This window comes from Crotalus tigris, unplaced genomic scaffold (genome assembly GCF_016545835.1).
Source record: "Crotalus tigris isolate CLP2741 ecotype Arizona unplaced genomic scaffold, ASM1654583v1 scf7180000024427.8105951120:4207309, whole genome shotgun sequence".
In the NCBI taxonomy this organism is placed as follows: domain Eukaryota; kingdom Metazoa; phylum Chordata; class Lepidosauria; order Squamata; family Viperidae; genus Crotalus; species Crotalus tigris.
Window position 1 is genome coordinate 1,341,118 of NW_024100595.1, and position 15,711 is coordinate 1,356,828.

A 15,711-nucleotide genomic window follows, 5' to 3' on the forward strand; every position below is an offset into this window, starting at 1 on the left:
TAAATCTTAAATCTGAAGATATGAGGCCAAAATATTATTTAGATGGGCAACTTTGATTGCTATCCTCCCATCTATCTGCTAAACGAAAATTGCTCCTTGATCGTATCCATTTAAATAGCTACAAGGGCGGTCTTAGTAGAGAGAAAATGCAGATTACTGAAGTGTGTAACAAGTAGAATTTGGGTGAAGAGGTAAAGAAAGAGATGTTTAGAGTGCCATGGGAAGAGAGGAAGGAAAGAAAGACCTAGAGTGAAGGAAGGCTGGTTTGTAAGGGGTTTTATGTTTACACATATCAGTTATTGAATGAAAATCACATAACCTATATCTTTGACATGCTGCTTGATAGATGTTTTCATATTGGGGTGGGCAATGTTTTGGATGCTAACTGATAAAACTTTGCTTTAATACCCTATTTGGGGAGGAGAATTTAGGCTTTTTTATTGGGAAAGAACAGGGGAGACTTTATTTTTTATTCCTTCCTCCCCCCCCTCCACCAAAGTGTAAGATGTAATTAATTTCCTGCTTTGTCGAGAATTTATTGTGCTTCTGATGGTTCAAAGTTGAGGGGCCAAAGCAGAATACATTATCCATTTAGTCCTCTCTCTTCCTGGGTATATGTGGACAATGAGTTTCCTGTCTATGAGAAACAAATCGTGCCATTATTCTAAAACAGCATCCAGTTTGTTATCTAAATCCGCTCTTCCCGAATTGGTGTCTCCATAGAAGTGTTCAGCTACAATTCCCATCACCTGAAGACAAGAGACATGACTATTAAATGCCCAACACATCTGGATGTCATCCAGTTAAGAGAAGGTTGAGCTCTAAGCTGCTCATCAAATATAGTTATGAGTGAAAACCTGACCAACAGGTTTAATTACAATTTTGTAGAAGATGTTGCTGTTTATTTCATTACATGTCCCATTTGGTCCTTTTGACATGATTTATTCTCAACAATTAAAAGGATTCCAACCAAAACAGGGAAGGGTCAGATTGGTCTTGAATCTGGGGCCAATCAACCATCTTGATGATAATTCAGAATTCTATTCCTTTCGCGGGTTGGGTGGGCTCACAAAATATTATAAATCTTAGTACCAGTTTCTATAAAGGTAGTGGGTGGGTGGGAGAGTGGACATGATCAAATTATAAACTGCTACAGACTTTTGTATCAATGCATGAATCAAGTAAAATAAACTCAGATGCATGAAGTGGTGTCAAGTGATTCTTCTGAGAAAATTTGGGGGATGTCCAAGCCATGTGACATCACCATGTGAAAATTCAGCCTTTTAAAATCCACAATGAAAATGAAAAAAAAAACCACTCTTGTTAAAGCAGATGTATTTATTTCTCACATTATTCTGTTTCTATGAGTCATAGCCAGCAATTACATAGCTTCGGGTACCAACAATTTTGGCTTCTACATCACCCAGGCATTTTTAGACGGTTGGCTGAAATTACTGGAGCAGAAATTTTAAATAAGACCCCAGGAGAAGTGAGCAAATTATAATGCAACTAACAGATGCAGCCAAGATTTGGAAAACATTGTCCTCACGAGCCAATGTCTCAATGCAGACACAAAGCATAAAATAACATATGGAACCCAAAAGGAAGCTTGCTGTAGAAATCTTGAAACAGCTCCAGCCACATTACAAAATGATGGACACAATAGTCACAAACCAATAATTTACCAGAGGATAAATTGAGCACTTCGGTGAGGTTCAACGGCAGGACTCCAACTAAATATATCAACTCGGTCTTTTGCAATATCCAGCTTCCTATTTTTTGTGTCTTCTAAGAAGTTGAGCAAGGCAAGGAGTTGGTGGATCTTAAGGGAGCCATCTCGAAGTTCTGTTGCCCAATTATCACATTGCCCAGCCCTACTTAGCATTAAGCATGATTGCATTGAGTTTGTATACACCTCTTAGGTTACTGTGCTTAGTGGACCTTTTGAGTCCATCTTAATAAGTGCAGTGCCTATACAGAACATTATCCTGTAAGAGAGGAATTAATCTTTAATGCAGGTTTTTGCAGGTTCTCCCTGTATCAGCGCGAGTTAGCTTTAATGTTCACAGACCCTCAAAATGATTACTGTGTTAAAAAATTAAGATGATCAAAATTTCAGATTTTTAATCACTTTTATATTTTGGGACATCTGTAACATTACAGGAAAAAAATGTTAATCACTGCTGCAAAGTGTTCTAAAGATTTTACAAGTTACGGTAGCAACTATGGTAACAAGGCCTTTATCCAAATGTGGTTCTTTAGGCCCTTTAAGATAGGAAAACAAAATGACATGTAACAATTTGACTTTAATTTCTGCAGTCTCTTGGGAATGGAAGAGGTGTCTTGGCAAGATTTGGGTCTTGGCAGGGCAACAGACTGCCTCTTTTATCTTCATTCTGCTTCCTCCCTTAGGTCTTGTTGACAAAGAGGCTTAATCTGCAGACATCAGCCTATTTATGGCTCCTCTGATTCACGAATGTTGGCTTCTGTTATACTGAAAACATTTATTCTCCTCTTGACCAGGTGGTCAATCTTCTTGGTCTCCAGAAAACCATTAAATACAGAGCTAGGAATATTTGCCATATTTATCTTGGTTGTTCATCCAGATCCTTCCATAAATAATCAGAGACAACCAAATCAAGACAATCAGATGACCATAATCTCAATTTTGTTGCAAGAAAAAGAGGTGTTTTTTTTATCAGACAAAAGCTTTACACTTTAAAAATCTATATACAATATGCAGACACTCAGGTTTGAAATGTGCAGCAACACCACTGTGGATTTAGGAGAGTTGTTAAGATCAGCCCCTGTCTGGAGGAGGCAGGGTGAGAATATTACAAGGAAGGACAAAAATAACCATTTCAATTTCAGAGGTCTCCTTGCAGTTTAAGCAAAAAGAATTACCGTACCTTTTGCTTAAACTACCAGACAATTAAGCTATGCCTAGGGCAAGGGTAGTCAACTTTGGCTCTTTTATGACTCGTGGACTTCAACTCCCAGAATTCCTGAATTCTAGAAGTTGAAATCCATGAGTCATAAAAGAGCCAAGGTTGACTACCCCTGCCTTAGGGCTTAGATATCTCTCTTCTATTATGGCCCCAAGGTGGTAATTATATTGTGAATTTCTAATTCTGTAAGCCCCCCAGAGTCACCATGTGTCAGTTGGGCAGCCATAAATTTGTTTAATAAATTAAAAACCCTGCCTCCTTCATCTCCATCTGTTATTTCTCTTGACTTCTGGGTCCTAATACAAGCATGAAAAGCCAGCTTTTGTGAGAAAGGAAGAAGAAGACCTTTAATAGGTAGGGGGCTACCATGGTAATGTAAACTTCTTGCTGAAAGCCACAGTAGGAGAGCTTGCTAATGCGCTAATGCAGAAACCAACGAGGAAAGAAAGAAGATAAACGAGTCTATATAAATGAGTTACTAACTACCTCAGGAAAGTACTGAATGTTCCAAATCTTGGAGAAAATAAATAGGTAAATACATCTCTGCCACTGGCAAATGTCAGAATCGTGGAAAAGTCAGACAGGACTCCAGAAGGGCGAAACTGATGGTGAAAGTTGTACTTATTTAGTTCACTTCAATATTGCACACCACAATGACATGACTGAAGAAAAGGAAAGTATAGCTTCAGCTACAGTCAATCTAAACTGCTTGAGAAATGAAGCAATTTGCCACCTCTTGTCTATGTATTTCTAATAAAAAAAATTACAAGAGAAAAGAGCAGATAATCTGGATCATGAGCTAAAGTACAAAAGTTAAACTGAACGTTCAGAGATAATTCCAAGGAAATAATGCAAGATATGATCTTAAGACCTCCAGGGTCAATAGGTAGCCTACCAATACTATATCCTTTTTAAAACTGTGTATTCATATTGCCCAAAATAAATTACATCCAAATGGTTGCTCCATGTCTTACTAGATATATTTACAGAATGCAGGGGATTAATACATTCTCCTCTTCAGAGATCTGGTCCTATACAGTTTGGGAACACAAAAAAACCTAGTCCAGATTTCAAAAGGTGTTTAGATGTGATCTTCTTGATTTTTGGGCAACAAAATCCTAGTTTGGTTTATTATATCAAGACAAGTGCAGTCCTATATTTCGTTTTCCCCAAAGATACCCCAAAAGTGTGAGGTAAAAAAGCTTTCAATTGCAAAACGACAAGCTCTTCAGCTGCCCCTCAAAATGGTGGATCAGGATCCTCCTCAACAGCCAATTTTTAACTCAAGTTTCATATTATTATGGGAGTAAAACCAAAAGAAGCCAGGAGGAGCAGGAGCTATTCTATTGCCCCACACAGATATTGCAAAAGCATCATGGGAAGGTGAAGTGAACACATCAGAGAAAAACTGTACAACCGGCGTGACTGATCTAAGGCAAAGATCTCATTCCTTCATCATGAAGATTGGGAGCTGATCACTCTGGAAGACTTAGGGGAGTTCCTTCCCACAACTTTGAAATCCTACATCTTCTTTGCCCGTTCAGCAGCATCTAAGGCAGCCATATTGCACGAGGCCGAGACCAAGTGAATTAAGCTGATGAAGCTCTTGGTGATGGCAATGGGGGTACAAACCCACAGAATCAGGCGGTAGAGTCCAGCGTATCCTGACAGGACTATAAAGTAGAAGAACAAACAAGAGAAGGGTGGAAAAATCCAACATGTTCTTCAGTCCTAAAGCCTCCCCTCCCCTCAATTCCCTCAGCTTTCTGTACTTACTTTCTGACCCTTCACCGAAACACAACAAGTATAACATGCAGTAGAAGAGTTCATTACCAGCACACATAATGAAAAGAACAGGCTGAAAGAAAGGAGAAACTACATCAGATCAAATCAGGCAAGAAATGGCAGCCAACAGAAGCCAGTTTAAATCAGATGGCGTTTATGAGGGCATCAGCTGGCGTTGCATGACAAATCATGATGACTTTATGGAAACATCTTTCTATATAAATAATCTATATTGAAAAATAACCTATTGCATATGATAAAAATAATATCCCAGAATAAAAACAGCAGTCAGATAACCTTTTCAGGAAAGGGATGGCTTGGACTGCCAGCTAATCAACATGGAAGAAGAGAAGCAAATTGTATCAACAGAAGAGAATACTTGTGGCTCAGGGTTGAACTGTGGGGTCCATAGTGCTCTCTGAGCTTGGTTGTTTTCTTGCAGACATTTCACTACCCAACTAGGTAAGATCATCAGTACTAGATAGTGCTAGACATCAATGCTAAACAGTGCTTCTACCACTGATGATGTTGCCTAGCTGAATAATGAAGCATCTGCAAGTAAACAAGCAACCTCAGGGAACACCAAGGATCCTACAGAGGCAAATTGATTAGTAAGGGATCCTATAACACCGGCGCCATCCCACAGAAGAATCTGGTCTCACTTCAAATGGGAAGGAGGCATCACTCAACCATGATACAGATTGGTTTACATAGGTTTTAAGCACTTTGATAATCAAGGTCAACATCTTAAATTAGCCTGACTGGAAGTTTACTAAATTGCCACTGTTCCTCCAATTTGAAGGAAATGATTCATGAAAATAAACATGCTAGAACAGTGACTGACGTGGCTGGGAATGCCAATTTCTATAGCAGACCTTGGGCATTGGGGGAATGGGGTAGAGTGGGGTGTGCCCAATGGTAATGTGTTACACTGCAAACTCCCCCCATTGTGTACTTCTATCAAGTCACTGGCAATTAAATGACAGATGGAGCTTGCACTGCAATTCAGCTTATTGCAGAGGCCAATGAGAGTGGGAAAATTTACTGAAGACAACTCTATTGTTCATTAAAAACGAGAAATCACCCCAATGGTGCTTTCTCTCCAAAGCATTTTGAATTAAAAGAGAGGTCCTAGGAGAGAATTTCATAACAAAATTGGTGAGAAAAGGCCTGCAGCGGGGTTTCGGTTTTGAGAAAACAGGAGGAGAGGAAAGTTGGGATGGGGTTAGTAATGCAATGCTGTGAAGACTCCAAAGAGACAATTTTTGTGACACTCACCCGTGAGTTGTAATACACTCTCAAGATCGGATTTCCTGTTAAGTCAATACTCTTATGGCTTTCTCCACCTTTCACCACAGTGCTAAGGGGAGGCAGGGGAAGAAAATTAAAATGGGAATTTAGAATAATCGGTTCTACCTCAACTCCCCTCTCTTGTTCCTTCTCTCACACGCCTGTGTATCTCTTCCATATGAAATCCTCCCAGAACGACTTTCTCTGCTGCATAGCACATCACATTTCTCCAGGTTGTGCATGCTTTCAAAAACAACTCAGCCTCAAAACTGCAATGTTACTTCCTTCACCCTTATTTTCTTAAGAAGCCAGTCTTTCATGTGCATCATATCTTTTCTAACTTTTTAAACAATATTAATTTCATTAAGTTTTAAAATTTTTATGCTGTCCTTTAGAACCAAGCCCTTACAATAAATTAAAGCAATGCATCCGTTTATTAATAAAGGAGAATCAGTTTGGTCTAGTGCAGTGATGGCGAACCTTTTAGAGACTGAGTGCCAAAAACTGGCCCCGCCCCTGCTCCACCCCCTGCCCCGCCCCCACTCCACCCCACCCTGCCTGCCTGCAGGGCCACTCACTGTCTCCAGGGCCTGCTGCAGATCACCCAGGCAGCCCAGCAGCGCCATGGTGGCCACGCCCTCTGCCCACGCCCTGCATGATGGGGTGTGAGGGCAGAGTACGTTGCCTGGCTACCATGTCCTTGGCTGCGCTGCTCCATGTGGGCCACGCTCAGGGACGACTCTCCTCCAGGGAAGCTGCTGGTGAGGAGGAGGGTCATGGGTGAAGGCTGGGGTAATGGCATGTGTGCCCACGGAGAGGGCTCCGAGTGCCGCCTCAGGCACCCGTGCCATAGGTTCGCCACCACTGGTTTAGCGGTTAAGGTGGGCAATAAACAAACAAACAAATAAATCTGATGGACATTATGAGGCTTAGAGAACAAAGGCCTAAATAATTTTTTGGAATAAAGGAGAGGAGATGTGAAAGGCAGCTCAGTTTGTAGCTCCATCTAGAATACAGTCCTAGACCTGAACACATGACTCAGCAGAACAGCCACCAAACAGAGCTCTGTCTCAGGCAGGGGTAGGCAACCTTGGCTCTTTTATGACTCATGGACTTCAACTTCCAGAATTCCTGAGCCAGCATGGCTCAGCTTGGAAACTTCTCTCCTTCTCCTCAGCATGGCTGGCTCAGGAATTCTGGGAGTTGAAGTCCACGAGTCATAAAAGACCCAAAGTTGCCTACCCCTGGCTCAGGAAAAATGTACAGGATTACAGGTAGCCCTTGACTTACAACCATAACTGAGCCCAAAGCTTCTGTTGTTAAGGAAGACAATAATAAGTGACTTTTGCCCTGTTTTACAACTTTTCACGACACAGTTGTTAAGTGAATCTGGCTTCCCCATTGATTTTGCTTGTCAGAAGATCGCAAAAGGTGATCACATGACCCTTGGACACACTGCAACCGTCACAGCTATGAGCCAGTTGCCAAGAGTCCGAATTTTGATCATGTGACTACGGTGTGTGTGTGTGTGCGTGCTGCAATGGCCCTAAGTGTGAAAAACGATCATAAGTCACTCAGTACCCTTGTAACTTTGGTCACTAAACAAATAGTTGTAAATCCAGGACTATCTATATAGCTCTTGCCTTTACAACAGTGGTCCCCAACATTTCTGGCACGGCAGCCTGACGGGAGGAGGGAGAGGGAATGGTTCTGTGTGAGTGGCAGGCTTGCACAAGTGCACACAGCTCCATTTGTGCAAGTAGTGGGTGCCTACACCCACCGGTCACACAAATGGAGCTTCGTATGTGAGCACGAGCACCTGTCACTTGTGCAAGTGGAGCTGTGCACCCACGCTTGTCCGCTGCTTACGCCGCCCAATTCCGAACGGGGCGCAGCCCAAGGGTGGAGGATCCCTGCGTTACAAGGCGAAAGGATTTAAAAAATGCGCAGGCAATACAAGCATAAGCTCCCCCAATTTGAAGACCAAAGGGACGATAAATCTGAAGCAAACTATCTACACCCCTTTTCAATGCAAAACTGAACTGGATTACAGTTTGAAGGAGGAGGAGAATCTAAGTAGAGGAGAGCCATTCTACCCATTGCTAGTTAGAGCGGCGTTTCTCAAACTTGGCCACGTTAAGAGATATGGACTTCAACTTCCAGAATTCCCCAGCCAACATTGCATCGGTACCTAAATTTGATAGACAGCTAAATAAACTGCATTCAGCTCTGCTATTTCCCCATCTGATACCTGTGGAGATGTAGCCAATGGGAGGCCACATCCAGGCTCATGCTCAGCTGAAACCAGAGGGCAGACTCTGGATAGAGCATAGCTAGGTTCACCAGCAGACACATAGTAGCACAGCGGTCAGTCAGCATGTCCAGCATGGCCCCAAAGCGGGTTCCTAGGAGGAAGGCCATAGGTTAGGAGAGGAACAGTGCTTGGGTTTTTTGGTTCATTTGTGCCTTTTAGTATACCGTACTTTCCAGCGTATAAGACGACTTTTGAAAGCATTGAAATCGGCGCCAAAGTCGGGGGTTGTCTTATACGCCGAGTCGTCATACGCCGGAAATAATGGTAGTTTCCGGCCTATAAGACGACTTTCTAGGCATGCGACTCGGCGCCAAAGTCGGGGGTTGTCTTATATGCCGGGTCACCTTATACGCTGGAATATACGGTAATCTTATTAAGTAAAAAGCAACAGGAAAAAAAAACACATAAAAAGGGAGAAACATATACATAATCACATACGTAGCAACAGGAGCTTCAACTTCAACTTACTGATCCTTTTTAAAAAAATTAATATTAATGCTGTTGCATAAGCTCCATGCTGAAATGAAGACTGAAACAAGAGTTTCAAAAGACATTGCGTGTCCAATAGGTAGTCCTTGAGTTATGACAGTTCACTTAGCGACAGTTCAAAATTACGATACCCTCCAAAGTACTTACGACAGTCTCAAAGTTACGAATGTTGCAGCACCATGGCAATCGTTCATCCTTACAACTGACTGTAGATACACTGCAACATTCCCCCTGCCTGTTCCATTCCCACCCTCCCCATAGGGACCTAACAGGCACTGGCTCTGCTATGCTAGCCCATCAGCAACTCCCCACCCTGTTACTGATCACTCACTTAACTTTCGAAGATCCAGAATTCCAGAACAGGCTGACTGCTCCTTCTCTCTCCTCCAGCGAGCTGTCTTCTCTCCAGCCTCTCTGCTGCAGGGTTTACCTTCTCTCAGCGTTCCAAAAGTGGAGCAATGAGGGCAGAGGCAGAACAGGACCAGCGCGCCCTGCTCAGCTTCACTGTGTCACTGAGGCTGCCTGCGCAGGACATCCAATCTGCTTCTGGAGCACCGGGCAATCTCGGTGACTCTAAAGGATCACACCTCCAAAGGCCTCTGTCCCTTTGTAAAAGCTTTTGGGGTGGAGGACAGAGGCCTGAAGGAGTGTGAGATCGCACCCCCCAAAGGCTTCTGTTCTCCACACCAAAAGCTTTTTCAAAGGGACGGAAGCCTTCAGAGATGCAATCTTGTGATGCTTCAGGTCTCCGTCCTTTTGCAAAAGCTTTTGGTGCAGAGAACAGAAGCCCTTGGGGGGCATGATCTCACACTCCTTCAGGCCTCTGTGCCAAAAAGTTTTGCAAAAGGATGGAGGCCTCTGGAAGCACGATCTTGTGCTCCGTCAGACTCACCAAGGCTGTCTGGCGTTCAAAAAGTGGAACAGGTAACCTGCACAGGCAGCCTTGGTGAGTCAGCCAAGCTGAGCAGAGAGCACTCGTCCCGCTCTGCCTCTGCTTTCAGCACTCTGCTTTTGGAGCACTGGGAGCGGCAAAGAAACCACAGCAGAGAGGAGAGAGTTCACTTGATCATCAAGATCTTGAAGTCCTTGAGTCCTCGTGGGATTCCTGCCCCGGAGGTTGTTGGGTGTGAGTCCCTCCTATTGAAGTTGGGTTCGCGGGTTCAGTTGGGCTTGCTGCTGACGTACCTACCTCCCAGCTGCGTTGCAACAGCCCTGCCTGCGTTGCTGGAGTCAGTAGCCGGGTTGGCGGTGGAGTTCCCCAGACTTATGGTACTGGGGGACTTTAACCTACCATCACTTGGCGATCGCTCAGAGGCGGCGCAAGAGTTCATGGCTTCCATGGCAACCATGGACCTGACCCAGGTAATTCAGGATCCGACTCATAGGGGTGGTCACACACTCGACCTTGTGTTTCTCTCGGGGCAATGGAGACATGATCTGGAATTAAGGGGAATAGAGATCTCGCCCTTGTCATGGACAGATCATTTCCTATTGAGGCTGGACTTCAGAGCATCACTCCCCCATCGCAGGGAGAGAGAGCCGACTAGGTGGTTCTGCCCCAGGCACCTAATGGACCCAGATCGGTTCCAGGAGGAGCTTGGGGAAATACCTGACTCCCTTGTCCACAACTTGTCCGGGTCCCTGGTTGCGGCCTGGAATGAGGCGGCATCCGGGGCCCTGGATCGAATTGCGCCTTTGCGACCTCTCTGTGGTGGTGGTCCCCGAAGGGCGCCTTGGTTTACTGAGGAGCTCCGGGAGATGAAGCGCCACAAGAGACGTCTAGAGCGACGTTGGAGGGCCAGTAACTCTGAATCTGACCGATCACTATTAAGAGCCTATCTTAGGACTTATTTAGTGGCGATAAGGGCGGCAAAGCGTGTTCACTTTTCCGCACTTATTGCGTCTGCAGAATCTCGCCCGGCCGCCTTGTTTAGGGTGACCCGCTCCCTTCTTAAAGTGGAGGAGGCGGAGGAACCCTTGCAGGGGAGAGCTGAGGAGTTTGTTCAGTTTCTTTCGGACAAAATCGCTCAGATTCAGAGAGACCTGGACTCCGACTGGGCAGTGCCAGCCGAGTTGCCGGGGGCTGGTCTTAGTCATGTTATCTGGAGCGAGTTTGAGCCTGTGACCGCTGATGAAGTGGACAAGGCCGTGAGGGCAATGAATGCCGCCACCTGTTTATTGGATCCGTGCCCCTCCTGGCTGGTTTCTACCAGTAGGGAGGTGACACGAGGCTGGCTCCAGGCGATAATCAACGCCTCCTTGATGGAGGGGTCTTTCCCGCAACCTTTAAAGGAAGCGGTGGTGAGGCCCCTCCTCAAGAAGCCTTCCCTGGACCCAGCTGTTTTGAAGAACTTTCGTCCAGTCTCCAACCTCCCCTTTGTGGGGAAGGTTGTAGAGAAGGTGGTGGCGTCCCAACTCTTGCGATCCTTGGATGAAACTAATTATCTGGATCCTTTTCAATCTGGTTTCAGGCCCGGCTACAGCACTGAGACTGCTTTGGTCGCTCTGACCGATGACCTCTGGTGAGCCCGGGATAGGGGTCATTCCTCTATCCTGGTGTTTCTTGACCTCTCAGCGGCTTTCGATACCATCGACCATGGTATCCTTCTGCGTTGTCTCGGAGAGGTGGGGGTGGGCGGCACTGTATGGGGGTGGTTCTCCTCCTACCTCTCTGACAGGTCACAGTCGGTGTTGGCGGGCGGACAGAGATCGACCCCTAGGCGCCTCGATCATGGGGTGCCTCAGGGCTCGGTCCTGTCCCCCCCTCCTTTTTAACATCTACATGAAACCGCTGGGCGACAAGGGGTGAGGTATCATCAGTACGCAGATGATACCCAATTATATATCTCCACCCCGTGTCCTTTCAGTGAAGCAGTCGATGTGATGTGCCGGTGCCTGGAAGATGTGAGGGTCTGGATAGGGGTGAACAGGCTTAGACTCAACCCTGACAAGACCGAGTGGCTCTGGGTCTTGCCTCCCAAAGGTCAACTGGATGGTCCATCATTAGTCCTGGGGGGGCAAATTTACCTCCCTCAGTGCAGGCACGCAACTTGGGTGTCCTCCTGGACTCACAGCTAAATTTGGAACAACATCTATCGGCTGTGGCCAGGGGGACCTTTGCCCAGGTTCGCCTGGTGCACCAGTTGCGGCCTTATTTGGACCGGGAGGCTTTACTCACGGTCACTCATGCCCTTGTCACCTCAAGACTGGATTACTGTAACACGCTCTACATGGGGCTACCCTTGAAGAGCGTTTGGAGGCTGCAGTTGGTTCAGAATGCAGCCGCGAGAGCGATTGTGGGCGCGCCAAGGTACGCCCACGTGTCACCTATCCTCCGCGAGCTGCACTGGCTTCCTGTGGGTCTCCGGACGCAATTCAAGGTGTTGGTTATCACCTTTAAAGCCCTTCATGGCATAGGGCCAGGTTACTTACAGGACCGCATACTGCCGCACAGTTCCCAGAGACCGGTGAGGTCCCATAGATTGGGCCTCCTTCAGGTCCCGTCGGCCAGACAATGTTGGCTGGCGGGCCCTCGGGGAAGGGCCTTTTTTGTGGTGGCTCTGATGGAATCAACTTCCCCCCCCCGAGGTTCGAACTACTCCCACCCTGCCGGCCTTTAAGAAAGCCGTTAAAACTCTCCTGTTCCGGCAGGCCTGGGGCTGATGTCCCCGGGGGGGGGGCGGGATATGATCGGACACACTGTATGATTGTATTATTTTATTGTTTTATTGTTAAATGATTGTTTTAATTTTGTACGCCGCCCTGAGTCCTTTGGGATTGGGCGGCATATAAATTAAATAAATAAATAAATAAATAAATAAATCTTTGAAAGGTAAGCGAGTCTCCATAAGGCCAGTGCCTGTGGAGATCCAGTGGGGCAAGAAGGGGGAGAGGGAAGCATGAGATATCTCAGTGGATCAGGGGAGGCCCTGGATGGTTGGAAGCACTAGGCTCCCCATGGTTTTCCCCACCCTGAGATACCTCATGTGCACTTAATGACTTGTGCATTTGATTAGCAAATGCACTGGGTAAAACCGGGAAGGATCACGTTAATTTAAAATGATCCAATGAACGAATCCTTGGGTTACGAATGTAATTGGCAGGTTCTATTACATTCATAACTCGAGGATTACCTTATTATCATTAAGAAAAATGACCATACTCAGCTTGGCACTGTAGCCCCTGAGGTCTTGGCCCAAAACTCCCAGAATTCCCTAGCTAGCTTAATTCTTTCTTCAAATGGCTGTTGAATTGCTTTTGATTTGGAGGATCAACATGTCTTGTGTTCCAGATATCTCAGTAAAAAAACAGCCAAAACTGCTGGAATGAGTTATATAGCTTGATAAGTAATGTAAACATGTTTTTGTAGAAAGCTATTAATTTGCTTTTTTTTTCGAGTTGAAGAATTTTAATAGGGGAGTTGAAAATTTTCGGAGACCAGCGTGACAAATCCAAAGGTACAAATGGAAGTTTAACTTAAATAAACTTAATTATTTAATTAATCCATTACTTGGTTATTTAATTAGTGATACAATAAAGGGAAGCCATAGGAACCCAGCCAAGCCATTTTCAAATCTTCCTTTCAGATATTACAGTTTTTTACAGGGGCTTTGTCTTTCATGTTCACATCTACAATTTATTTTATAGATTGTTTTATTGGAGTTTTTAGACTGTAAGAGTTCTTAATTTATTTGCTATAAATATTTATATGCTATGATTCTTTCAGTAAATCCCAATAGGTAGATGCTATAGCAAATCCTTGTTTAAATCAAACGATTAAGCAAACTATCACCTATAGAAATATAACTTGACTGGAAGAAAGCTGGCAAAATCTAACATTCATATTTTGATATAAACACTAGAGGCAGAATCCTTTCCCTGCATACTTGAGGTAAGGTTTGCACTGTCTTGATTTAAATGTGCATGAATTAAATGTTTCTAACTATAAAATACCCCTCAGCTATAGAGAATTCTCAAACAATCCCTTCTAAAGCAATCAAACAATACTCTGAGGGAGTTCAAGATCTTCTCCCCTAAATAACAGATTTGAGAAGAAGGCAGGGGAAAGCATGAATGACAATCTAGTCAACTCAAAAATATACTGAGATTGCTTCACTCTTGTAACCAACCACAATGATAGGCCAGTTCTCTTTTTGGGAAAGAGACAAGGGCTTAATGGTGGATCACATATTTTAAAGGTGAAAGTCCCAAGGTCAACTTCAGATAAAAAAATGATCACATTCCCATTAATGGGAATCGTAGAGAGCTGGTGATGCTCTCCGAAGTAAAGCAAAAAACATGACTTTGTCAGCCAAGACTTTGTCCTGGATCTATGATTTCTTCCTTCCTCTCCCCTCCCCTTTCTCTTCTACTCTCTCTTCCCCTTCCTTTCTCCCTTCCTCTCTTCTTTTCTTCCTCTTTCCCTTCCTCTCTTCTTCCCCCTCCCTCCCTCCTTTCCTCCCTTTCCCCTCCTCTCTTCTTCCAGCCCCCTCCCTCTCTTTCCCTTCCTTCCACCCCCACTATTACCCTGCCACAGTCCAGTCTTACCTTGGTTAAGAGCCCGGGCAGCATGGCCATCAAAGGCATCAAGGAAGCCACTAAGTAGGTAGAAGAATGATGCCAGCAAGGGGGAAGTTGGCATATAATAAAAAGCAATAAAAGCGAAGATTATACGAGCATAACCTGCAAAGGAAAGAAAGGCAAGCAACATAAGCCACTGTTCTTCAACCCTACACCCCATGCAGAGACTATAGTCTCCAACTCCCCAAATTTCAGCTAAATCCACCCTACAATCATCCACATTCCCCTTCCCCAAATTTCTTGAATCCCTGGTTTGTCATGTTTCTGTCACATAGACAAGAAACAAGGAAGATGTTTTAGAGACTTTTCTGGGGGAAACTACAATCTGTTCAACCATCAAATACTGTAAGTGGCTGGCCTGTTTGCTGGTGTTTTCATCAGGTTGTGGCTTCCCTTAGGGCAGTGGTTCTCAACCTTTCTAATGCCGCAACCCCATAATACAGTTCCCCATGTTGTGGTGACCCCCAACCACTTATACATCACCGGGTGCCAGGGGCGTGGCCAAAGAAAAGGGGGAAAAAATGGTGGACAGCCTTGTTTGGCGACCCCCATGAAATGGTCATTCGACCCCAAATGGGGTCCCGACCCACAGGTTGAGAACCACTGCCTTAGGGACAGGATTATCACTGCAAGAGCAATGAAATGGAAATGGATGAAAGCATTTTTTCTCAACCTTGGGTGACTTTAAAATGTCTGGCTTTTCACTCCCAGAATTCCTGGCTAGCTGGGGAATTCTGGGAGTTAGTCCAGGCATTTTAAAGTCACCCAAGGTTGAAGAAACACTGAATTAAAGAATAAGTCAGGCAAAGGGGGAAGAGATCAGAGCTAGAAGGCAAAAATATAAGCAGGTCCACTATGTCCAGCATTTTGGGACTGGCTGCCTGGCCCGCATCCCATCACTTACCAATGAGGTTGGGAACGAAGAGGAAAATATTCTCTTGCTTCATCTTGCTGACGGCAGTGGCTCTGCGCAGATCGAAGATGCTCTGCAAAACCAGCCTTAGTCCCAAGTCCAAGGCAAGGCTGAGATCAGGCGATACCCATCGCACCCCTCCCAGGCGCCCTCCCGCCGCCAGAGGCGTCCCTACCCTACCCTTCCCGGCCCCTCTTGCGCGCAAGAGGAGAGCAAAATAGCCGCCCTCCTTACAGACGTTCAGGCGATTCACTGCCGCTTCCTGGTCTGGACTGTATCTGAAGCAGGAAATGCCATTTTTAAATCGGGAGAGGGGAGCCGTTTTATTATAATGAATAATAATGTGATAACCGTTCCCTTCAATAAGGCGCCGGTCTCGTTCTTTAGCTTCA

The 15,711-nt window shown here is 45.1% G+C and overlaps 1 protein-coding gene across 1 annotated transcript; it reads right to left on the reverse strand.

The window, feature by feature from the left end:
* Positions 1 to 1,318: 1,318 nt before the first annotated feature.
* CDIPT (CDP-diacylglycerol--inositol 3-phosphatidyltransferase) lies at positions 1,319 to 15,498 on the reverse strand. Its single transcript, XM_039330356.1, has 6 exons — positions 15,311 to 15,498; positions 14,374 to 14,508; positions 8,275 to 8,428; positions 6,012 to 6,093; positions 4,725 to 4,806; positions 1,319 to 4,621 (listed from the first exon to the last, which is right to left on the reverse strand). Exons 1-6 carry the CDS (start codon positions 15,351 to 15,353, stop codon positions 4,470 to 4,472), a joined length of 648 nt encoding a protein of 215 aa, XP_039186290.1. The 5' UTR covers positions 15,354 to 15,498; the 3' UTR covers positions 1,319 to 4,469.
* Between the last annotated feature and the right edge of the window lie 213 nt (positions 15,499 to 15,711).

Bases quoted from the DNA above. Each gene is read 5' to 3' on its own strand.
- CDIPT (XM_039330356.1), bottom strand. From the start codon at position 15,353: ATGAAGCAAGAGAATATTTTCCTCTTCGTTCCCAACCTCATTG. The intron at 8,429-14,373 runs GTAAGACTGGAC...CCTTCCTCCTAG, and splicing joins TGCCCGGGCTCTTAACCAAG to GAACCCGCTTTGGGGCCATG. The intron at 4,807-6,011 runs GTGAGTGTCACA...CCTTTCTTTCAG, and splicing joins GAGTGTATTACAACTCACGG to CCTGTTCTTTTCATTATGTG.